General features: G+C 45.2%; 1 protein-coding gene across 1 annotated transcript in view; it reads right to left on the bottom strand.

Annotated features, from left to right (window-relative positions):
• Positions 1 to 25931, bottom strand: part of AP3D1 (adaptor related protein complex 3 subunit delta 1) — a 182832-nt gene that overhangs the window by 127142 nt on the left and 29759 nt on the right. The window contains exons 8-15 of the mRNA XM_088452992.1: positions 25559 to 25632; positions 25006 to 25055; positions 5901 to 5950; positions 5698 to 5746; positions 5453 to 5598; positions 3729 to 3877; positions 673 to 903; positions 342 to 573 (exon numbers count right to left, since the gene is read on the bottom strand). Of these exons, the coding sequence (XP_088309118.1) occupies positions 342 to 573; positions 673 to 903; positions 3729 to 3877; positions 5453 to 5598; positions 5698 to 5746; positions 5901 to 5950; positions 25006 to 25055; positions 25559 to 25632 (981 nt within the window). The remainder of the gene's footprint in view (positions 1 to 341; positions 574 to 672; positions 904 to 3728; positions 3878 to 5452; positions 5599 to 5697; positions 5747 to 5900; positions 5951 to 25005; positions 25056 to 25558; positions 25633 to 25931) is intronic.

Here is a 25931-nt window from a genome sequence, read left to right as displayed (position 1 = left end):
ATTTGTATATCTGCGTGCGAATGAGTCAGAATCTGTAAGAAGGACTCTGATGTGATCAACTGCGGGCTCTTCTATTGTACTTTATCTGCGACTTTGTACATGTTTAAAACAAATTCCTGTCCAGCGTTTCTAGTACACTGCGAGAGGTGTTTCACCTGCAATCCAAATAAAATGCAAAATGTAAGGAAAAATACAGAGAGAGTCTCATAACGTATAGTTGCTAGGTGTATTCAAAAGTGAAATCATGGAGGTCTCATAACAGGATTTAAACGATACTGACAGCTAATTTTGTAATATTCTCTAATACTTTCTTCATCAGAATCAAGAGAATGTAACATTACCCTCTCCTGAACTTCCAAATCAGCACTTTGTACAAATTGGGGAAGCCTATCGATCATAAGCTGTGTTATCTCCTGTGCAGCTTCCTTGTCTCCTTCCTGTTCCTTGCGCTGCAGTATACAAGAGTATAATTTCACAAAATTCTGTACATAAACTGCCTGAATGTGCCCTGGCAAAGTAGTGACCTTCGGTCTTAGCATAGCCTCCAAGGTCTGCTGTGGTTCTGGCAGGTGCCTTAAGGAAAAAAGAAAATAAATAAAAATGCAGACTGTTAAAAAAAGCCAATTCAGGCAGTCAGGTGACATTCAGAGTAGTCTCAAATACATATCTTACTCTGAGAACTCGCCACAAATCCAAGCAGCTGCATAAAGCACTTCACAGATTCCATTGCGTTGAGTGTTGCTGGCCAGCAGGTGGGCATTGTCCAGCAATGTGGCCATCTGCGATACAGCAAACTGCCGAATAGCTTTCACTCGGATGGCAACATCAAGCATCTGAGCAGCTATGAGGTGACCGTGTCGTGTCCCTTCTAGACGAGTGAGCTCTACCAGAATGCTAATATACCTAAAGATAAAAACAAAAATCTGTATTAGGATTAGGGTTATTAAATCAACCCTTTAAGATGAGATGTAGTATTTTGTGTTAGAAAAAAGTAAAAAGCACATACTGATAATTTTAATAAGTTCAGAACAAAATATATACAAAGGACATAAATATATATAACGACGTATAAAAATTACAGTATTCTCACACAATCAAGACAACAGATATCTGCCATGGAACAATCTATTGGTGTTGAAAACTCATATCATGCAAACTCTGCCAAATAAAAAAAGGAACCACCTATAAAAAGGTTTATTTTGTAATTTTATTTACAACTATTTGAATTTCGCAGTGGATGTAATTTGGCAAAGACGAGGAAATTAAAAAATAGTAAGGGTCTCCATTCTTTTGCAGTCAGAGTGGTTTAAGCTGCAGTCAACTATTGGAGAGGACTTCACAGGCAGGAACCCTGGGGCTCACTCGGAAAGACAGATCAGGTGGAGTTTACTGAAAAATGGATCCACACTAATTGCTGGGTACACACTGGATGATTTCTCTAATAATATAGCGAATTGGAGCGACATATCGCAGTGTTCTCCCCAGAAAATATTTCCAGCTGGGTGGCTTCAAGAAGTAGCTGGGTGGGGGCCTTGTCAATAAAGAAATGTTGGAATCTTGACTGATTTAAACTGGAGTTTAACATTTTATATATGGACTGTTTGAGTCAAGCAATGGATAATACATTTCTTCTTCCGTGTACTCCACAGAACATCCTTTCTTGCAGAGATAATTGGTGTACAAAGTACTGTGTTGACAAACTAAGTGAATCACACTCCTCAGACATATGCCCGACAATACAAGACACTAGTTAATGCTGGTAAAACATCCTAGTTTTGGAAACAATATTTTATAGATCATTAAAAATCAGAAGTTATATGTTCAATACTACTAAACGGGGTTCAGTATGTTTTATCGACATTGACCATATCAACACAGATGACATGTTGACCTGAAAATAATGTCGCCAAAAAGTGGGTGCGATGCTGCGACAGCTTTGGCAGTTCAGCAGTGCCAGCTTAGGAGTTCCGGCGGAGTTATCTGATCCAGTGGCGAGCACCCTAACCCCCAGTCTAACTCTAAACCTAATGTAGTATTTGGCATAATGTCTGCATTTCAGATGTCGACATTCTGCAGATAAGGACATATTCCATGTCGACATTTCAACAAGGTCATCATCATAGCTGTCAAAATTATGAATGTCAACATGGTGACAGCATCCCATCTACTATTTGCTGTTGCACTAGCAATTTCCAGGAGATCTAAAAACTGCGAATGCTACTTTTAGTATTTTCATACAGAAGTACTTAAAAAAAAAATAAATAAACTGCTAAAATCAACTACCATAGAAAAGTAAAACAGCTTAAGCTTTAATTAAAAAAAAGTGTTTATATCAATGAAAAGAATATCTTGCCCTTTAAGATGACAATTATTTTAAGTAAAAAGGTTTACTAAGAATATTTTTTGAATCAACAGACAGAAGAAAGTCCAGAGTTGTGTTTTGTTTCTTTCATGTATATAAGTTACACATACAGATGTGTCATCATACACCTAGCATCTAGACGCCAAGCGCGATTGAGGCGCACCAAGAGGTGTAGCACACAGTCTTTTTCTTTAAATTGTGTCTTAGCATCACAGACACAGCAAAACTCCACTTTAAAGTGTACTAGAGATGCTGGGCTGAAACTTTAACCCAACAGGAATTAGTTGTAAACAAGTACGAAGTCGCAGATGAAGCACAATGGAACTTGGCGTGAGAAAAAGCCTCGCCCGCTGCACGACAGCACTTCATAAACAAATTCAGACTAATTAGCACGTACGGGAAACAGTCGGGAAGCCGATGGACGGAATCCCGACAACCGGCTTCCCGACTGTATAATCCTGGCAAGGGTTAAATGGCAGGCGTCGAAATCCCGACATTTGTAATTTGCCCTACGCTGGGAGCCCGACACGCAGCTTACCGATCAAAGTTAAGTTGGGAGGGATCCCTAAACTTAACCCCACCAGCCCCCCCCCCCCCCCCCCCCCTCCCTGTGGCTGTGCTCCAGGATAGAGTATGGAATACATGCACTATTAGGGTTAGGTATAGGCTAGGGGAAGGGGGGGTTAGGCACCCCCGGGGGGAGGTTATGGTTAGGCACCCCTAAGGGAGGTTTAGGGGGTAGAATAGGTTAGGGAGTACTTACCTTTCGACAATCGGGATTTTCACTGCTGCCGGGATTCCGTTGTCGGGATTTGAAATCATACTGAATCCAGATGTACAAATGTTGCACATTAAATTGATCAGTGCAGTCTAGCAAAGTAGTTTTGCAGCTTCAAGTTGTTTTATTTATGCAAATAATATGAAAATTTTGAGCTAAAAAGATGCTTGGCGTGGTCGAGTTGCCCTGGACCTGGCGCAAAGAGGGGAATTGGAGTGACTGAAGCCACAGTGTACGAGGACACATCTGTACATATAAACATTCTAGAATAATTAATTGCTTCCAATGTTAAAAAAAAAAAAAAAAAAGTACAAAAACAGTCTTATTGCAAAATCCTACCATCCCACTTTAAGTGGTGGTAGTTCAATATGCTATAAAACTGTATTTCTGCCAGTAGCTCTCTGGAAGAGGCTATAATGCAGAAAGCGAACAGCAGTTACTTTCTCCCCTACTTCCACCCCATTCTTTCATTATGACCTGTGGTCCATGTAAACTAATAAAGCAAATTATGGAAGTTTGGAATCATATCAAGAATCCTTTTAAGTTAAAAAGAGGAAAACTCAAAAATCATTGCGTCTAGATACTAACCACTCAAAATTGGTAATGTACTGGTAGTTAGACTGGCTGCATATATCAATAATTTTGGTCAGTAATTCATCCCTGTATGCAGTTCCCTCTGCTTTATCAACATGGATCATCAACTTCTTGACAATTTCCATCAGATTCTTCTTTGACACCTGTGCAGACACAAATAAAATACAGTGAAACATACATCCTGTGTACATGACTGTATAGCTGCTAGCATTTGAGGAATTGCAATCAAGAACTGAACGTTAGCACAGTATGAAGGGTTTAACACAAAACTGTGTAAGGCAAAAAGGTGGTATGGTCACAACCACTCACCAATACCCTGCATGCACTAAGGGACCCACTCTTCTTGAATTCATTATTTTTAGTTTTATATATTAATGTGAAATATCCCACATGCAGGGGGATTATGTCCTGTATTATACTGCCGTTGCAGTGTACCTACGTATAATGTGTCTGAAAAGTCTTTGAAAGCTTACAAACTAAGTCAGTCACACTGGATTTGGGCTGCATTGCCCCCTTCCAAGCACTGGAATATGGTAAAGGAAGCATTATGAGCCTCTCAGAAGCTTTGTGTATCGGGGTCACACAAATCCAGCAGAAGAGGTGAGTGAATTATGACCAGGAGTATTCACACTGCTGTAACACCATTCCCTACAAGGAGGCAATAGAGTACCAGCACCAGATGACTCTCCTGTACCACTAAGTATTCTATTGAATCTTAACAGAGCTCTGCTCCCCAGAGGCCACAGAATAGAGCTTAATCTCCGGGAGTCATATAAGGCTTGAAAGTGGTACCAGATCTCGGGACTGAAAGAAGTCATGAAAGTAGTTTAGGCGGGAGATGTAAAGAGAAACCTCTCAGGTCCAGCTGTAGCAGAGCAAATGTGGAGTGTGCACTGAGCCCCACCAACCTGGCATGCATGGACTGGGGAAACAGCACCTACCTCTGATCACAATGTTAGAAGAGGGAACCTGATCCTGGCTAATCCACATGTAAGGTAAGTGAATCAATCTGCACTGGTTAGAGCAGCACTTCTCACCCATACCCTAATAGTGTATGTATTCCATACTATATGCTGGAGCACAAGTTTAAAATGTTATATCACTGTGTGGAAGCACTGGAGCTGAAGGGTTCAGTATGATTGACCGCGGCCGACAGCGGCATCCCGGCAGCAGTGAAAATCCAGATCATCCCCAGGTAAGTATTCCCTAACCTATTCAACCCCCTAATCCTCCCTTAGGCGTGCCTAACCCTAACACCCCCCCCCCCCCCCAAGTGCCTAACCCTAATACCCTCTCCAAGTGCCTAAACCTAACCCCCCCTTCCCCGCCACCTAAACCTAAGTCCCCCAGGGGACTAACCCTAAACCTCCCTTCCCCTAGCCTAACCCTAAACTCCTGGGGGGGTTAGGGTTAGGCTAGGGCTAAGTCCCTAGCCTCCTGTCCTCACATGCTCCCAACAGTGATTCTGTCCGCTAGCAGACTTGCAGTGAGTATCAGCCAAAATGGGTGAGCTTTGTCAATGTGCCCATCCCCTTTCCTTTCCATATACGGTCAATATAAAAAGAAAGTACAATTCAATCCTGTATCCTAGGATTACAAAAATAAGGCAGGATTGCATTCCCTAAGTGGAATAGATGTGAGGGAGGTTGAACAGAGAAATATTGTTATGTAAACATACACACAAACCTTTGAAAATAAAAAGATAAGAGTGTCCTTACCATCCCATAAAGCAGATCCAAGGCTCGCAGCCTTATTGACTCATCCTTGTCATCTAGACACTGAAGGATGAGGTCTTTGTGGGACTGTACAGACTTTGGGTGAGTTTTCAAAATCTTTGACATAGCTAGCAATCCCAGGTACTTCACTGCCAACAAAGAGGAGTCAGTAAGCCAGATTCAGGGAAAGAATCAAAATTCTGACAAAAATAAAACACACAAACCTATATTGACATAACATCACTTACAATTCTGGTCAGAGTCTTCTATAAGAATACGTAACTTCTGAACACAGAGCTAGAAGAGAAAATATAGATTAAAAAAAAATAGTAACATTTTCATATAAACAATGGTCAACTAGTGATGGCTGTGAAAAATCAACACAAACAGTAATTACAAAATGTCCAAAACAGTTAAAATATGTATTTCAACAGTAAAATGTGTGTCTCACCTGAATACTGGCACTGTGATTGGGCATCCCTGATGACAACGATATCAAAACTAAAGACAAAGATTACAAGAATTAGTTTGATTGCAGACCTTAACCAGTAATATTTAAGGGATGCATTCCAATACATTGCAGTAAATCACCTTCAAAACACACTATGCGACATTAACAGAAAAGTATGTTACAGGAAAAACTATATTCTAGAATTCAGGCTTTTGTAAATTCTAAGCAAAAAAAAGTTAGATGTATGACTTTTGTTTTATACAGAGGTTTATTTAAAAATCATACATTTTAAATTCCACATCATGTTCCACCATACCCATCCAAATACTCTGAAGTTGAATTTATTTAAAATTTTAAGCAAAAAACTTAATATATAAAGATCTATCTTGTGTCACACACAGGAGGGGAGAGAGTCCGGGCAGCATCTCCACATCAACCGGCCACGGCTTAAGCCTTTCATCAAACTTCTTCAGAGGGTTGTGGTCTATAGTCGGAGGTGCGGCTGAAGCAGGAGTGATTGTAGAACGAGAATTTCGGTGCAGTATACTGCTATATATTGAGCCATGCTTCAACTCATACTTTAGGCTGTGATAAGTACTATGACTGAATAATGCTGTATTTCTCTTGATATTGTGGAGTATTATGGCTGCTCTTTTCACAATATACTGGATTTCACTATTTAGTGGTGGTGTTCGATAACACATTAAGGATAATCTATTTTAACATATACCGTATATACTCGAGTATAAACCGACCCGAATATAAGCCGAGGTACCTACTTCTACCCCAAAAAACTGGGAAAATTTATTGACTCGAGTATAAGCCTAGTGTGGGAAATGGCAGCAGCTGGTAGTGCCCCCAGTAGTAATTCCCCCTGGTTGTGCCCCCAGTAGTAATCCCTCCTGGTAGTGCCCCCAGTGGTAATCCCCCCTTTCAGTGCCTCCAGTAGTAATCCCCCCCTGGTAGTACCCCCAGTGGTAATCCCCCCTTTTAGTGCCCACTGTAGTAATCCTCCCCTGGTAGTGCCCCCAGTGGTAAACCCCCCTTTTAGTGCCCCCTGTAGTAATCCCCCCCTGGTAGTGCCCCCTGTAGTAATACCCCCTGGTAGTTCCCCAAGTGGTAATCCCCCCTTTTAGTGCCCCCTGTAGTAATCCCCCCCTGGTAGTGCCCCCTGTAGTTATCCCCCCCTGGTAGTTCCCCCAGTGGTAATCCCCCCTTTTAGTGCCCCCTGTAGTAATCGCCCCCTGATAATGCCCCCTGTAGTAATCGCCCCCTGGAACTGCCCCCTGTAGTCCCCCCCCCAGTAGAGAGAGACGTGACAAGTGTAAAAAAAAAAAAAAAATCACTTACCTGAAACTCCCGCTCCTGGTCCCGCCGCTGTCCGCTCCTCCGGCCGCTTTGCATGGGAGAGACGTCGTCATGACGACGTGTCTCCCATCACCCACTGCGGGAGCCGGAAGATGGCTCCCACAGTGGGAGCAGCAGCAGCCGCTGAAAGTCTGACAGACTCTCAGCGGCTGCTGATTACACCAAACACGCAGCTACCGGCTCCGGCGGCTGTGTGTTTGGCAGTGTGTAGCGCTGACCGAACTCCGTCCGGTCAGCGCTACACTTGACTCGAGTATAAGCCGAGGGGGTACTTTTTCAGCACATTTTTTGTGCTGAAAAACTCGGCTTATACTCGAGTATATACGGTAAGTCAGGCTATATTACAAAGATGTCAGCACCTCCTTCAATCATTCTGCAGTAGGTTATGTTCGGGATGCCAAGATTTTTCGACTTCACTAAGATTATATGGTTTCTTCTTCAGGGTCCATAGGGATCCACAGGGATACCATGGGGATATTATGGTAGGAAACCAGGCACCAAACAGTTAAAGCTTCAGCTCCCAGGATGCCTCAAGCGCTCCTCCATATATACCCCGCCCCTAGCCACTGGCCTTCAGTGTTCGTTTGGTGCGGCAGGACCAAGACGCAGCTTTGTAACAGGGGACTACTCAGGCAGTCCTAAGCTTTTATTTATGTTTTTGGGTTGGCAGTACTAAGCGTATAAATTAAGACTCATATACTGCGACTCCATCTGCCTCCGCTGGGCCTCAACACCAGTATTGGCTGGTGATTTCGAATGGGACTGCAACCATCACGCGCAGCAGTCCTTGCTTCTGGTGTCACAGATGCACCAGAAGCCACTGCTGTCAGGGCCCAGGATTGTCTGCGTCCTCACTACACCACCGGGGCCTTATCGTCTGCTGCCGGGGATCGGCAGCATACGCTTCTGCTACCACAAGGCCAAAGTACCCGGCTGGTAACGCAGCTTAGTGGAGGTAGGCGCTCCTCCCACGACGCAGGTTTTGCGCGTCTGGGTTGCTCCACCTACCCTCCACGTGTAATGAGACGCTCAGGGTCCATTGCTCAGTGCACCCTGTAGATGTTGGTCTCCCTGTATACCTCTCCCTTGGTTAAGGTATAGTGCTCTATATATCCTACCATTCCTTTGTGTAGTTGATTTAGAGTCGATTGTAATTTTATTACATGTGCATTGTATGTGACCGTTTGCTAGCTGCTGTATTGACACTAGCTTTTATTTCTGTGTGTCAATTATAACTAGTGATGAGCGGTTAGGATTCTGAGGAATCCGAACCGCTCCGAACAGGTGGAATCAGAGTCCACCCGAACGCAAGTTCGGGTGTTCCCACCTGACTCGGATTCCACCTCGAGGCCGAAAGTCACCCGTACGGCGTCGGATTCTCACGAGAGCCGGGTGACGTTCGGCCCTCTATAAAAGGCACGGCGCTCGGCGCCATTTCGCGTGACTGTATCCAGACGGAACAGTCACGCTTAGTTAGGTAGTGATAGAGAGGGGAAAAGCGAGACTAGAGTTAGATTAGTTAGAGAGAGTAGTTCTACTTCTTGCCACTGTGTGCTCCGTGACTGGGCTTAGCCCACTGAGTGTATTATTTATATTATACATGCTCCGTGACTGGGCTTAGCCCACTGAGTGTATTATACAAGCTCCGTGACTGGGCTTAGCCCACTGTGAGTAAACAAGCTCCATGAAAGGGCATAAACCCACGGTGTGTATACAAGCTCCGTGGCTTTACTGGACATAAGTCCACTGTGTGTATACAAGCTTCGTGACTGCTTGGGCCTTAGCCCACTGTATACAAAGCTCTGTGACTCCATGGGCCTTAGCCCTATGTATACAAGCACTGTGACTTCTTGGGCACAAGCTCTCTGTGTATACAAGCTCTGTGACTGCATGGGCCTTAGCCCACTGTATACAAGCTCTGTGACTGCATGGGACTTAGCCCACTATATACAAACTCTGTGACTGCTTGGGCCTTAGCCCACTGTATAAAAGCTCTGTGACTCTTTGGGCCTTAGGGCCTGATTCAGAGCTGAACGCTCTGACCAGAGCGCTCGCTCTGAATCAGGGCCCTCCTCCATGAAAATGGAGCGTCCTCCTGGCCGCTCGTATAGCTGTGGGTAACCACCCACAGCATATGCGAGCGGCCAAAAAGATGATCGCGATGGTCTTGACCATCGCGACCATTGGACTTGCGACGGAGACCCTGCGGTAGGGTCTCCCAGCCACAAGCCCTGGAGTGATTTTGGCTCTATCAGAGCCAAAATCACTTCCACTGACATCACTAGTGATGTCAGTGGGGCCGGCTTCAGACGGTAGGCGTTCCCATGGGAACGCCTCCGTCTGGCAGGCACGCCCCGGCACGCCCACCAAAGGGGGCGTGCTATCAACATCGACAGCACGCCCCTTTTGGTGCGAGACCCGGAGCGATGGAAAGCCCGTCGCACCCCGGGTCTCGCGCATGCGCAGTGGGGAACATCGACCCGCTTGAGAGCGTCCTGACGCTCACGAGCGGGTCTGAATGACCCCCTTAGTCCTCTTTGTATACAAGCACCATGAGTCCTTGGGAAGTAGCCCTCTGTGTATAAATCAAAAGCACTGTGACGCCTTTGGGCACTAGCCCTCTATGTATAATAATAATAATAATTTTATTTATATAGCGCTTTTCTCCTAAAGGACTCAAAGTGCTTTACATTTACAGTACAAAATACAAAACAAGCTTAAACAAGGGACATTGGTGAAATGCTTGGGTGAATAGGTGAGTCTTGAGTCTATTTTTGAAGGATTCTAGAGTGGAGGCCTCTCGAACTGTGCGGGGAAGTGAGTTCCATAAGGTTGGAGCCACAAAACTGAAAGCTCGACCCCCAGACAAATTCTGTGAGATTCTAGGTACTGTTAATAGTCCTTCGTCAACGGATCGCAGTAATCGAGTGGGACAGTAGGGAATCAGAAGCTGCTTCAGGTACCCTGGGCCATGGTCATGAAGGGCTTTGTTATTAATCCAATTTTGAAAGCAATTCGCCATCTGACAGGCAGCCAGTGAAGGGAGTAGAGAATGGGTGTTATGTGGCTGGAACGGGGCTGGTTGGTTAATAGCCTGGCAGCTGCATTTTGTACCATCTGCAAGCGGTGTAATTCTTTCGCTGGAAGACCGAGGTAGAGGGCGTTGCAGTAGTCTAGGCGTGATGAAATGCATGTATGACTTTAGGCAGATCTTCTGAGGGAATTAAGTGCTTGATTCTAGCTATGTTCCTCAGATGAAAGAATGAGGATTTGATTGTGGCTGATACCTGATGTTTAAGTGTCAATCCAGGACAACACCAAGATTCCGCACATGTTTAGTGTTTTGTAATTCTGAGCCCCCAAGCGCAAGTCCTGTTGGTTGGCTATGCTGTAGCCCTGTCCTGTGACCTATCATAAGAACCTCTGTTTTATCAGGGTTCAGTCGCAGCCAACTGGCACTCATCCACTCCTGAAGCTCAGCTAGGCAGCCATTTAGGGTTGTTATTGGGTCATTTGTATAAAAGCACTGTGACTCTGCATGTCCTTTTTAATATCCAGCATAAGGGTGGGTGGGAGGGCCCAAGGACAATTCCATCTTGAACTACCTTTCATTTCTGCCACTGCTGTGTGGCAATGTTTCATAGAGGTGCTTTAAACTGTGGTGTCTGTGCCACTGCACCGCTGCTCTGACGCTTGGTAACCAGTCAGCTCACTGCAACCTTTGGCTAATAATGGTGAAAACTATAATTTAAGCTGTGAGGTGGTCTAAGTTGACTGTAAATGACTGGAAATTAATGTTATTGAGGTTAACAACACTCTAGGAAGAAAAAAAAAAAGCCAGATTTATGCGATTTTAGCTTTTTTTTGCCAATTTTTGTAAAAATTCCAAATCCAAAGCCAGTAACCGCAGTTTGGCAAATCAAAATCCGGATGATGAATTAGAACCAAATCCAAATAAGGCAAAAATGGTCCAGCGCACATCCCTAATTATCACTGTTTTTCTCTCCATCCTCTTGGAGGTTTTTCTCTGCGTACTACACATTCATTAAGATTTTGTGAAGGCTGTCACATAACATTGCAACTATTGCCTTTATATTGAATATGTCAAAAGATAAAGGAATATAGGAGGGGGAGCCCTCTGTGCTTGCTTCATATAAATCATGTATGGCTTATTTGTCCCCTCAGGATATTAAGGATGGTTTGTGTGTTGTCCGTTCACACAAGAGCCACCTCACCAGTCCAGTTTACCTGTCCCTGGACAAGAGCCTTCTTTGCTGCTCCCGCTATGCCTACTTGGATGGGATGTCCACAGCATACTATGTTTGTACCCTATGAATCCTTCCTGGAAGGATGTTGATGGCCATTCTAGGTCAGAGTATAGCACCATCTAACGTTGATAGCAGACTGGTAGTTACTAATGCGCCTAAGCGCAAGTTAGCTTTTTATCGGTCTGCTCAACATATGGATTCAGACGCATCATCAGAGGATTCAGATGATGCATAAGGTTCCTCTTCAGTGTCTAGCTCGGGGGGAGGACGACCTGTCCACAGTGGATGTTCGTTCTTGGGTGACGGCGGTTAAATCAATCCTGGACATTCAGGATGATGAACCAGCTCATAGTAAGAAGGCCTCAGTGTTTAAAACAGAGTTTCCTGTATCTGAACAGCGCACTGAACTTATGGATGAGGCATGGGGTAACCCTAACAAACGTTTTTATGTGAATAAGAGAACAACAACATCATTGTATCCTTTCCCGTATTCTATATGTTCTAAGCGGGAGGAACCTCCTACTGTGGATGCTCATGTGACACATTTAATCAGAAATGCTACATTGCCTATTCCGTCGGCATCTTCTCTGAAGATTCCACGGATAAAAAGATTGAAGCAAGTCTCGAACGATCTTCTCATCACCTGGAGCTGTTACCCATCCAGCTATGGCTGGAGCCTGGGTAGCCAAAGCTGTTGAAGTATGGATGGGAGCATTGGAATTCTCTACCAAATGCTACCAGAGAACAGATTATGTATATTCCACATAGGTGCCATGTCTAAACGCCCACGATGGTCCCACAGAGTCAAATGTGCTGTCACCGTGCTAGGAACAGGGACATCAGCCTGTGTATAAACCTGAGAAATAGTCATACGCAGCCAGTGAGCCAAAGTCTGCTTCTTAGCTGGCCAGCCTCGCTTGTGAAAACCATATAACGCAAAAAGCGCATCTGATTTCCTGATGGAGTTGGTACGATCCACGTAGATACGAAGGGCACGAACCATTTTCAGGGTAGCTTCACCTGTAGACAGGTCTGAAGACAAAGGCAAGGACTACAATTTTGTTCATTCATATGAAAATGTGATACCACCTTTGGAAGGTACACCACCCCCGCCCGTGTTAAGAGGACCACTCTATTCTGATGAAAAATCAAATATGGGGAGCAACATGAAAGTGCTGCCAAATTCAACACACTGCGAGCTGAGAAGAAAAAGTGCCTCTGCTGTCAAGCATTTGAAGTCCACTGTGTCCAAGGGCTCAAAGGGAGGAGCCTGCAGCACCCTGTGAAACAAGGAGAAATTCCACAGTGCCACCGGAGGGATAAACGGAGGTCGAAGGCGGAGAACACCCTGCAAAAATGTTCTAATATCTGGCAGAGGAGCAATTCTGCACTAGAACCAAACTGACAAAGCAGAAACCTGATCTCTCAGGGTAGCCAGACGGAGACCGAGGTCTAGTCCAGCCTGGAGAAAAGCAAGAACTCGGGAGACCCTGAAAACTTTAGGGTCATACTCTGTGGGAACACCATTGAAAAAAAGAATGCCAAATTCTGCAATAGAAGCGGGCAGAGGAAGGCTTGCTTGCTCTGAGCATCATCTGAATCACAGAAGTAGAAAAACCCTTGGCCTTAAGACCCACGCCGTCAAAGTCAGAAGAGGTAGTTCCGGATGCAAGCAGGGACCCTGCACTAACAAATCCGTCCGAAGAGGAAGTAGATTGTCTACGGATAGACAGGTCAGATCGGTGAACCAATGTCGCCTGGGCCAAGCCGGGGTTATTTGTATCACCCTGCCGCCCTCTTGCTTGAATTTTCTAAGGACCCTTGGTAGGAGGGAGATTGGAGTGAACAGGTAGGGCAACCTGATATCCCATCTCACAGCCAGAGCGTCCACGAAAGCGGCTGAGGGGTCCCTTGTCCTGGACCCGTACCTGGGGAACTTGTGGTTGTGATGTGATGCCATGAGGTCTATGTCCGGTAGTCTCCACCTGTCCACCAGGAGCTGAAAGACGTCCGGATGGAGAGTCCATTCTCCGACGAGTATATCCTGTCGACTTAGGAAATCCGCTTCCCAGTTGAGGACTCCTGGGATGAATATTGCAGAGATTGCTGGAAGATGGCATTCTGCCCACACCAGAATGTTTGCCACTTCCCTCATGGCTGCCGGACTTCGTGTGCTCCCTGGTGGTTGATGTAGGCCACTGTGGTCACGTTGTCGGACTGAATCTGGACCAGCCTGCCCTGTAGGAGGTCCTGTGCCAGAATGTGCACCTTGTGCACTGCACGAAGCTCCAAAATGTTTATGGGCAGGTGACCTTCCCGAGCCGTCCATCTCTTCCCTGAAAGGTGCGATGACCTGTCACCACGCCCCATCCTCGAAGACGTGTGTCCGTGGGTGAGGAGTACCAAATTTGGGATCCATAATGGGCGACCCTTGTTTAGATGGGCTGTCTGTAGCCGCCATGAGAGCGAGAGCCGAACCTCTGGCGAGATGAGGATCGTTTGAGACCTTAGCCGATGATACAGACCGTCCCACTGATACAGAATACATCACTGCAGGGGCCTGGAATGGAACTGGGCATATGCCACCATGTCGAAGGTGGATACCATGGACCCCAGGACCTGCATTGCTGAGTGAAATCGATATTCTTCGATTGTGGAGCAATTTGTGCACCCACAATTGTAGAACCGAAATCTTGCCTCCTAGTAGAAAGACCCTTTGAGCCAGAGAATCCAGTAACGCTCCCAGATGTGCCATCTGTTGAGTTGGAGAAAGAGAAGACTTTTTCCAATTGACTATCCAGCCGCGGTCTTTTAGACAGGTAATGGTTAGCTGGAGACGATGTTGCAAAATCTCTGGCGACTGTGCCAATATCAGGAGGTCGTCCAAGTATGGCAGTATCCTGACTCCTTGTCGTCTGAGATGAGCCATCATGACTGCCATTATCTTGGTAAACACCCGAGGGGCTGTGGACAGACCAAAGGGCAAAACACAGACTTACGGCGCTAAATATGACCAATAACTTCAAATAAATTGATATTAAAAGTACCGTACACAATAATGTGGACTGCAGCTACCTACTATGAGGTGCTAAGCCCCACCAATAAATAAACTGATCAGAAAAAATAAATATATAGAAGCGCTGACCACAAATAATATTCACGGTTTAATTAGATAGTGTGGGTACACATAGTATAAAAAAACCCACATACATTGACATATTCCTGTAAAAAACACAACACATAACACAATAGAATTTAAAATTTGACAATACTGAATAAAGATTGTATAAAAAGCCTGAAACTGGTAATGTTGCTGATGAACAGCAAACCTCAAACCTTTGGTGCCAGAGGAACGGGTATTATTACTCCTGCAACCAACAGGACACAAATAGCCTTTTGAATGGTCAGGGAATTGACCGGGTCTGATGGAGTAGTTGTACAAAAAAAAAAAAAAAAAACTTCTGATGGGGATGCCTCTGAAACGAACCCAAGCATCTTTTTTGTTGTCAGATGCCAGACATAGGAAAACTGGAGAAGTCGGCCTCCCACCCTGACAACCCCCAGGGGGAGGCCCACCCTATCAGGCAGATGGCTTACCGTCCGGCTTGAAAGGTGGACATCTAGCCGACCCAGATTTCTTGGTCTGCGATCTGGCCTTTTTGCGGGAATTATCTTGTCTGGAAAAGGACTGTCCCTTTGCCCTACCTTGCGGGCGAAAGGTCCAGAACAAAGACTGCCTATATTTAGAGGTAATCTCAGATGGCAATCCCGCAGATTTTGCTGCTGCAAAGGTAGTCACTATTATCCAATTCTGGAACAAACAACATTTTTACAGCAAAAGGCAGCGATTGAAGGACTCTCTTAGATCCTGTATCTGCCTTCCAGGACCTTAACCAAAGGGTTCTACGAGCCACAACCAAAGTTGCCGATACTCTAGAAGCCAGAAGTCCTGCATCAATTACCCCTTCTCCCACATAAACAGCTGCTTCCTGCATTTGGGAGAAATAGGACAATTATCTGGTAGCCTGTGGCATACTGTCTTCCAGAGCTTTTGCCCATTCCTCCGTTGCCTTGGCTACCCAAGCTACGGCCATAGCCCGGCCCGTGTAATAGCTCCAGACAATAAGAAAACTGATTTCAAACATTATTCAAGTTTCCTATCTGTAACATCCTTAAGTGAGGATGCGGAAGGAATAGGTAATGTAGAGCTCTTGATCAATCGTGTCACATGAGCATCAACAGTCAGAGGAACATCCCACTTGGTACATTCACCAGGTGAAAACGGGTACAAAGATGTTAACTAATTTGTAGCATGAAAGAGTCCATCAGGAGTGCTCCACGCTTCATCCATGGGGCCCATAAGCTGCTCAGACTGAGGAATGTACTCCTTTACCACTTTCTGACACCTAAAGACTGGAATCTTAGATTTAGGTGGGACTTCCTCTACCTCTAGACTAAGGATGGATCTAACTGCTCTCACCAGAGAGGGAACATCCACAGAGGATTGGTGGTTTTCCCCAGCTGAGAGAGACTCGGAAGAGGAATCATGTGTATCGTCATCTGACGATGAGTTAGAATCCCCAGGCTGCGCCTGATGGGATACTCTCATGCCTATGCTTATCAGTAACTGGTCTATCCGCTTGCACTACTTGCTGAGCAGCGGTAGATGGTTGAACTATACTCTGATTTGAGTGAGCAATAATCCTCCATCCAGAAAGGATGCAAAGGGGGCATATGCATAGCAGGATGTAACTGCTGCGGAAACCAGTACCGGAGCTGCTGCACGGTCCACTAAATGCACCATAACCTGAGACCAAGAGGATGCCCAGGATGACTCTTGTACAGGAGCTGGTGCGCTGCATTGGTGAGGTAGCTGCCTTCTATGACAGGGATTACACAAACCATCCTGTATGAAATCCTGAGACAACAGGCCTGCTAAACAGGATTTACATGACACCAGCACAGGAGTTTCAGCCTCCTGATTATCCTTAACCTTTGACATAATGTATAAAAGGTATAAGGTACAAGGTATAAATGCAATGTGACAGTCTTCACAAGTACCAGTATTTGTGAAGTACACAGAAAATCCCACACACCCTGTTCCAGAGGGATGAAGAGAAAAACAGTGATAGTTCTAACTGACAGTCAGAATAAGAGGCAGTATCAAACAGCAGCTAGCACAAGTCACATACAATGCATCTGCAATTAAATCGCAATGAGCTCTGAATCAACTGACCAACACCAAGGCTTGGTGGATTGGTAGGATGTAGAGCACTATATAACTGACCCAGGGGAGAGGTATACAGGGAGATCCCCAAACCTTCTGAGAACAACAGCTTCAGCATAGCACAGATGGTGGACTGTGAGCATCTCATACACGAGGTGGGAAGGAGGAGCAACCCAGACGCGGGAATACTTTACGTAGGGTCTGCGTCTAGGTCGGGGGAGAGCCTACCTCCACAAAGCTGCATCAACCTACCGGGTATGCTGGCCTCATTGCAGTAGATGCATCTGCCGAATCCCCGGCGTCAGACAATAAGGTCCCGGTGGTCTAGTGAGGCCACAGGGGAGCGCTGGACCTTCACTGCAGCGGCTTCCGGTGTGTCTCCAGTTCTGGAAGGACTGCCACGTGTGATTCCCCGTACACGAGGAATCGCCTTACCCGACATCTCCGTGCACCAGATTGCAGTCCGGGCCTCCAGCATCGCTGCTAGATAAGCTCCGCTGTGACCCGCCAAAATCAGAGACGTTACTGGTGTTGCGGCATCAGCAAAGGTAGGAGTCGCCGTAGTACATGTGTCTTATTAGGACACTCAGCACTGCTAACCCAGTAAAACAGTAACTAGAACAAATCAATATACAAATCAATATAAAAAGCTTGGGACTGCCAGAGCAGTCCCATGTTCTAAAGGTGCGTCTAAACTCCTGCTGAGCACCAAACACAAAACTGAATTCCAGGTCTGCTATCTACGGCGACTATAAAGTCTAGACAGGTTTAATTCAGTCCTTCCATTCTCAGAGATGAGCAAGGGAACAGCCTTCATCTAAGGGAATCTGTATGAAATACCGCCGGCTGCATGGTTCGATTCCCGGCAGCGTGAGCCCGACAGCGCTGGAAATCCTGATTGTTGTAAGGTAAGTATAGACTAACCTAACCCCCCTAACCCTAACCCTCCTTAGGGAGTGTCTAACCCTAACCTCCCCCCTGTAAGTGCCTATCCCTAACCCCCCCTTCCCCGCTGCCTAAACCCAAGTCCCCGGGGGGTGCCTAACCCTAAGTCCCCCCCGGGGGTACCTAACCCTAACCCTCCCTCCCCCTAGCCTAACCCTCCCAGGGGAGTGCCTAACCCTAAGTCCCCCCAGGTGCCCTAAACCTAACCCTCTCCCCCCGCGGCCTGTCCGTTCACGGCGCCCGGCATTACTTCGATTGGGATGCCGAGCGACGGTCTCGGGGAAATGAGCGGCGTCTACATCTAGACGCCGGGCATTTTACCCTTGCCGGGATATGATAGTCGGGAAGCCGGCTGTCTGTATAATGTCAGCCGGCTTCCCAATTGCATCCCCCTCTAAGATGTCTAGTTTTTGCAAAATATCAAGGCGACAAACTAAGAGGTCTGGCCCGGCAAGACATCCAGCTTCTAAGCCGGACGACAAACCCTCTGGACGATTTGTTTTTCTAAAAAACAGCAATATTATTCACGAGTGTAACTCACACTATAGCTTGATTGTCCTTATTGCTGCTGGCTAGCTATCCCTATACGCTGGGCGTCCTCGTGTATTCCGTGAGCCACACAATCTGTGTGATATTTACACTTGGCTCCTGTGCATCAGTGTCCTGTATTATGTGTTTTTGTTTTTATTGTGTTGATTAAAATGTTTTTTTTTTCTAACAACAGTATTGGATAGATTTGTATATTTCATTAGAAGACTATTTATGTCCCAGATCAAGTGCTCTAAGCGCCGATCATTTTGAGAGTTTTTTTTCTGGTAATTTATGGTGAGGGGAGATCCAGTGTCCCCTGACATTATCGGCTGCTGGTAGCAACTTGTGCTAAGAGTGAGAAGAGATTATCTCTGAGTTAAAGGGCCTTAAGGATCAGCGCCTATCCTTTGTGTTTTTTCAGACTTCCGAAGTCGCCAGGACATACACGCTGGAGAGTGGTCTCTCTGTATACGGAAGTGTTTCAGCTCCTGGTAAACAAATGGGGTCTACCAGAGATAGATCTCATGATGTCACAACCATAGGGTTCTCAGGTACGGGTCCAGAGACCCATCAGCAGCCTTTGTGGACGCACTGGCAGTAAGATGGGACTTCAAGCTGGCGTATCTCTTTCCTCCGATTTCCCTCCTCCCAAGAGTTCTTAGGAAATTCAAGCATGAAGGCAGAACAGCAATATTGTTGTCTCCAGCTTGGTCCAGGCGTCACTGGTTCACCAACATACAGAATCTATCCACAGACAGTCTATGGCAGGATCTGCTAACGCAGGGTCCCAGCCAGCATCCGGACTTTCCTCGTCTGGCTTTGACTGCGTGGCTCTTGAATCTTCCATCTTAAGAGCAAAAGGTTTTTCCAGTTCTGTAATTCATGCTTAGGGCATGAAAGCCTGCCTCTGCCCGCATATATTACAGGGTGTGGCATTCTTTTGGTCAATGGTGTGCCCACAGAAAGTATGATCCTAAGGTATTCAGGATTTCCAGGATACTGGCTTTTCTCCAGGCTGGATTAGACCTTGGTCTCCGCCTGGCTACATTGGGAGTACAGGTTTCTGCATTCTCAGTCTGGTTCCAAAGAAAGATTGCTTCTTTGCCAGATAACAGAATTTTTTTTCAGGGAGTTCTGCGAGTTCAGGCTCCTTTTGTCCCACCGGTTGCACCGTGGGATCTGTCTTTGGTTCTTAAGGGGCTACAGGTTTCCCCAATTGAACCTCTGGACTCTGTAGATTTAAAATGGTTGACTGCGAAGACACCTTCTCCTCGCTACCTCTTTTGCAAAGCAGTGTCTCTGATTTGGCAGTGCTTTCTTGTTGCTCCCCATTTTAGATTTTTCACCAGGATAAAGATGTTCTAAGTATAAGGGAGGGTTACCGTCTTAAGGTAGTATCCCGTTTTCATGTGAATTAAGAAATTGTTCCAACTTTTCAGGCTCCAGATCTTTCTGTAGGTGAAGCCTCCCTGGATGTAGCTCGTGCTCTCCGTATCTATGTGCTCTTTTTGCATTATATGTTTTTTACAAATGAGGATAGCCAGCTAATAAGCAGATTCTGGAGAGATGGGTACGCATGACTATCTCCCAGGCGTAAACACACACACACACACACTAATCTCCCTGTCCCAAGCACGGTGGCAGCACATTCTACTCGGTCTGTAGGGCCATTGTGGGCATTTAGCCGTGGTGCCTCAGCTCTACGTGGTCTTCTGTCAACACTTTTCTTAAGTTCTCTGCCTTTGATACTTTTGCCTCTCAGGATGCTTCCTTTGGGCAACAAGTTCTCCTTTCTGCTCAGGAGCGTCCCCCACCCTAGGAGAACTGCTTTAGGACATCCCCATGGTATCCTTGTGGATCCCTATGGACCCTGAAGATGAAAATTAGAGTTATGGTAGACTTACCTAGATAACTCCTTTTCTTCGGGGATGGGTGTGTTAGGTTTAGGGACCCCTGGGGGAGGGGGGGGGGGCGAACTTAGAGTTAGGCACCCTCCTGGGGAAGGTTAGGGTTAGGCTAGGGGAAGGGGGGTTAAGGTAAGGCACCCCCCAGGGAGGTTTAGGGTGCGGGGAGGGGTGGGTTAGGTTTAGGCTCCCGTGGGGGTAGGTTAGGGTTAGGCACCTCTAAAGAAGGGTTTGAGTATACCCACAGATGTTAAGTATCCCTCAGATGTACTATGGAGGGATGTGGTCCCTACACTGCCGACAGCAGCTGCAACACCCATAGATTTCTATGAGGGTTGGCACCCTATAGGCTACACTTCGCAAACTTCAAAGGGAAAGGCAATGGTCGCAGCACATGCATAGTCAGTAAGTCGCACATGCGCAGGAGTCCCAATAGAGGAGTGAAGAGACCGCTGATGCAGTCCCTTCACTTCAAGCATAACACAGGCATAGGCTCCTTTAGGAACCTCTGTCCCTGTATGTGCTATTTAAAACATTTGGGGATTATTATCACATACTGCAATACGATTTTAGGTTCTAACATCATGCCCAGATTGAATAGAGTATGTGTTTATTGATAAATGGGCTCCTTAAGAAGAGCCAAAAGGTATTTGCCTCAGCTCCCCTAGATAAAGGACAAATGCTTTTATCCAAAACTATTCCTTATCAAGAAACCCTCTGGGGCTTATCACATCATTTAGGATCTGAGTAGGCTCAACAAATTTGTCAATGCCAAACAGTATGCATGGAATCCTTATGTCTAGTAACAGAGTGGAATCCTTATGTATGTAAATCTGCAAGAGTTCATATTTCTCTGGTTCTGAAAATTAGGATCTGTATCTTTGGACAACACTTTCAATTCACTTGTTTGCCCTTTGGCCAGGCAACATCTATTGATAGCCGAATTAATGATCTGGAAGATACACTGGTGTTGGAAAATTCATAACATAGTGCAAAATATAGACCACCACATGTGATAACCTTTCTTTAAAAACATGGCTAGATTGTGAAATCAATGTGTCAACTAGTTTATTCACGACCTTCAGCTAGAACGCCTAATGGTATGGAATTGCAGACAGACTACTCTGGATCAAAATAAAGAAAACCTGGAATCCTTGAAGTCAAAAACCAACATTAAATACAATAGTGATGCCTATTAGATCCATAATTGTTATTAACAGACTCCAGTGTTAAAGGATGGGAATCTCACCTCTTCTCAAAATCAGAATGTGGGACAGTGTCAAGAAAAGAAACTTCATATAAATATAATGATAGTATAATATGGAAATCAGTTAAACCATTTCATCTACAGTTGACTGGAAAACATGTCAGAATATTCTCTGAGAACAGGACAGTGTAGGCCTTCAGAAATCATCAAGAGGGCACCTGAAGCAAAGAATGATGAGGGAAGTAGCAATTCATCAGGGGAAGAAGGAAAGAATGTCACTTTTAGAATTCCATGGCGCAGGCAAGGAGAATATAGTGGCATATTATCTAAACCGAAAGTATTTCCAGCCGAATGGTCACTAATGTATAATTTTCGTGGGTACTGCATAAACAAATTACTCAAATATTGATGCTGGGATGTAATCAGACCACTAAATGCCAAATAGGTTCAACACAGGGCTGAGAAAATTTTCAGCTATAAAACCTTTTTGATCAATAAATGAATGAAAATTTATATACATCTCTGTCATTTGATTTATTGGATCCTCTTTATTTTGTCCTCATACACTTTTCCTTTTTGAGCCATACAGAGCGAGACACCTGGCACGTGAATGTGCTGCACACTTTTTCCTCAATTTGGCATTTTAGTTCGCATACAATGTACATTTGTTGCAAAGGAATTAGTATGAAGTTGTAGACAAAGCATTACGGTGCATGGCGCAGGCCACACGCATCAAACCTGTCTTTTGGTTTTTTACACAAACTGCATACATTTTCCTACTTGGGCTTAATATTTTTGTACAAAAGGCATTCTTATAAAGTCACAGATTAAGCGTAACGATGCATGGCACGAGTTGCTCGTATCCGACCGGTCCTGTGCCTTTTTAACCTATAATGTGTACCTTTTTGATACTTTTTATCCATTCTGCTAGTTTAGCATCTTAGTGTACTAGGTACTTGGGATTAGTGTTTTGGTGTGTCTAAATCGCAAAGTCTGTGGCGTGCTACAATGGGGCTATGTGGTGTGATTTGAGGGTATGCATATGTGGACACATCTGAAGATGAATACATTTTTGCAGAAAATTCTAAAGGGCTCACAAACTTTTTAGCATCACCGCGCCACTGTCATAGTCGGTTAGGAAGCAATTTCTATCCTGTTTGTTCCAGAATGATCTACACTGTTGATTGTCCTGACAAATGAGGATGTGAAAATTTTGCAGGACGATCATGAAAACTTACTTAACTATGTAAAGCATGACACATCAAATAAGATGTATAACAAAAGGATACGGGTTGGCATTTTAGGCTTAACCATTTTAAAATAAAAAAGGGTGTTTTTGTTCTTATCTGTTAAATCCTTTTCTCTGAAGTGCATGGGGGAGACTGGGCACCAACTAGTTAAATTTTTTTCTACCCAGCATACCCCATCCCGAGCGGGCAAGAGCGTGCGCCAGCACACATACCTCAAGCACACAGTCATCTAGAGAGAAGATAGCCAGAAAAGACAATAAGAAGAAAAAAAAAAAAAAAAGGACAAACAGTCAGGGGAGTCAGGGTGCCCAGTATTCCACACACCGAGGGCGGGACCGGTTGGTCCGCAAAAAAGTTGGGCTTGGCGGATGGTGATGCAAAGCCATCGGGCCAAAGTCTGTTTGGCAGCCCCGTTTGTTGAAGTCGTAAAGAACAAATAGGGAATACAATTTTCGGATACCCTGCATCATATTTACATAAACACAGAGGGCCCTCACCACATCCAGGAAGGTCAACTCTGGCTAAGAATCAGGAACGGATGCGGAGGGTACCACAATTTCCTGATTAAATTGGAAACGGGAGACGACCTTCGGAAGGTTCCTCCTAAAAAACTCCCAATCTGGGTGAAAGATGAGGGAGAGCGATGGGATAATGCATTCAACCAGAGACTCACCGAGCTGAAGCACACCTTGTAGAAAAGTCTGGACATCCAATAAAGAGACAATCTACAATTAAAAGGGAACCGGGAGTGCGGAGACTTGTACCTTAAGAGAGGAAAGACGAAGGCCCAAATACAAGCCCTCCTGCAAAGGAGGACAGGATCCAAGACAAATGGAAAACCTAGTGCTAAGACGGGGGAACGCACACCAATCATGGTAGGTCTGCCAGACTCTGATAAATCCAAGCACTCCCCAGAATACAGATGGTAGAGGTTGAAAAACCTTTTACCTTTAGGGTGGATGTCTCAAGAGCCACCCCGCAAAGCCAAGGTGTCTGAGGTCCATGTGCAGACACAAACCCTGAGACAGAAGGTCCGGCTGGAGAGGGAGATGCCACAGGGCATCTACGGACAGGTCGGGAAGGTCGGCATACCAAGATCGACAATTGCCAATCGGGAGCGAAGAGACTTGTCGTGCCGCCCTCAAACTTCAGTTTTTAGAGAACCCTTGGGATCAGAGAATAGAGGAACAGTAGGGTCCATTCGACTGCTAGGGCATCCACCAGTAAAGCTCCCAGATCCCTGGTATGGGAGGAGAACCGAGGAAACTTGTTGCTGTGATGAGAGCCCATCATGTCCGGATAAACCCAGCGACTCAAAAAACTGGAACACCTCTGGGTGAAGAGACCACTGGTCCGTGTGCATGTACATGCGGCTTAGGAAGTCCTCTTCCCAAATGTTGACCCAAGTGAAGCATCACCAGAAATGGAGAGATTGTGGATTATTTCCAGTTAATCATCCATATGCAAGACTGAAGGAGGGTCACCATTAGGTGAAGACGGCCCTGAAGGAGCTCTGGTGACTGTGCCAGAGTAAGGAGGTCATCCAGGTAAAGGATGCAGAACCCTTGAGTCTCAGTTCTGCTGCCATTACCACAATGACTTTTGTGAACATTCCGGAAGGTGAAAGTGTAACTACCAACGTATCTGAAGTAGTCAAAAGCCAGGTCACTGCAAAGAGTAGAAGCAGTCCCCATCCCCCCCACCCCCCAACAGGGTAACAAGGAGTTTGATACTATTATCCGACACCCGGTTGTGAGGTATAGAGGAAGCAGGAGCCAGTGTCTCTCTCTCTCTCTCTCTCTCTCTTCCCCAGGGAATATGCTCCGCTCAGAAAGAGAGCCTCCCATTATAGCCCGCTTCCCTGATGGCCTAGTAGGGGTGCGGAGATGACCAGGACCCCACTGCCAGCGCTGCGGGTCACCTTCCTGACCGGTACCCATCAACCACTAAGTTGTGGCTCCCTGCAAGAAGATCGCCGCCTTACCTGTCCCCGGGGTTCCAGTCGCAGCTGGGCTTTGATCTACATCAGTAGGAGCCATCCGGGTCACTGACTCTGTTGCCAGTACTCCGGTCACCATAACAGGGGAAGTGGTGGAGTGGCAGCGGGGGTATCAATGACAATGACTCGCTGCCCGCTCAGTATAAAATAAAAGTAAATAAAACTAAGTAGAGTCTGCAGTAGCAGCCCTAAAAACGTGCCCACTCCTTAGGCAACAAATTAAAACTGGCTCTCTGGCTGAGGTGAGCCTGTGCTGCTGGGTAAAAAAAAGAACTAGTTGGTGCCCAGACTCCCCCTGCTCCACTCTATACCCATGGTTCCCAGTGTTCCCCTTGGCTAACAGAGAAATCATCATTTCCAGCATCATAATGTCTAACTGGCGATTCCAAATTATCTTTTTACTTACCTGCTATAACAGTATTCACACATTCGTAGAGAAGAGACATTGCAGATGTACTGTGTGTAAAGAGAAAGGTGATAATTTAAAAAGAATAAAAACACCACTACCACAGAACGAGTGATTGGAATATGTAGATAAGAAAAGTAGAAAAATATTACTGAAAGCAGATGGAGTAAATTCTAGAATGATATAATTAAAAAAAAAAAAAACCCCACAAAAAACCCCCTCAGTTTCAAAAAATGTGCCTACAGTGATCACTGTGCAGAAACAGCAGTAAATGGTGAGGACTATTGGTGCTGAAGGTGCAGCTATGTATAGGCTACAAAGCTCCACTGGAGCAAGGAACAGATTAAATATTAATGATTAAATATTTTCTGTTAAGTGCTGTATAATATCTAGGTGCTACAAAAGTAATGGTTATTGTTGTTACTAGTATTAATAGGAGCAGTATACTGTAGTGCAAATTACAGTAGTAATCAAATTACAAATCATTTGAAAAGGTAAATTATGAAGGGGAAAAAAACATGGATAGATAACAGTGAATATTGACATAATTTACCTGTGTATTAAGTTGGTCAGAGGCTCAATTAATTTCTTTCCCAGTCTTGGTTCCAAGGGAGTAAGGGCCCCAAACTATAGCCAATGCAGGTGGGAAAAAAAAACAAACCAAAAAAAAAAAAAACACATGAAACAATGTTTTAATCCAAACACCTCTGATTTAAAAAAAAAAAAAAAAAAAAAAGAGAAGTATACCATTCCGTTGCAAATCCAAAAATGAATACAACATTCAGAATAATGAAACTGCGTCTACTATTTTAATTTTTTATTAGTTTGTGTAATCCTAATTATGTTTTTTTAAGGTGTGTTTTTTGTTTTGTGTTTTATGGGGGAGGGAGGCAGGGTGTTTGCTAGAGGGCACGTTACAGATAGTT

Source organism: Taudactylus pleione, unplaced genomic scaffold (assembly GCF_031769625.1).
Source record: "Taudactylus pleione unplaced genomic scaffold, aTauple2 ptg000560l, whole genome shotgun sequence".
Classification (NCBI taxonomy): Eukaryota; Metazoa; Chordata; class Amphibia; order Anura; family Myobatrachidae; genus Taudactylus; species Taudactylus pleione.
This window is presented reverse-complemented; position numbering and strand designations above follow the sequence as displayed.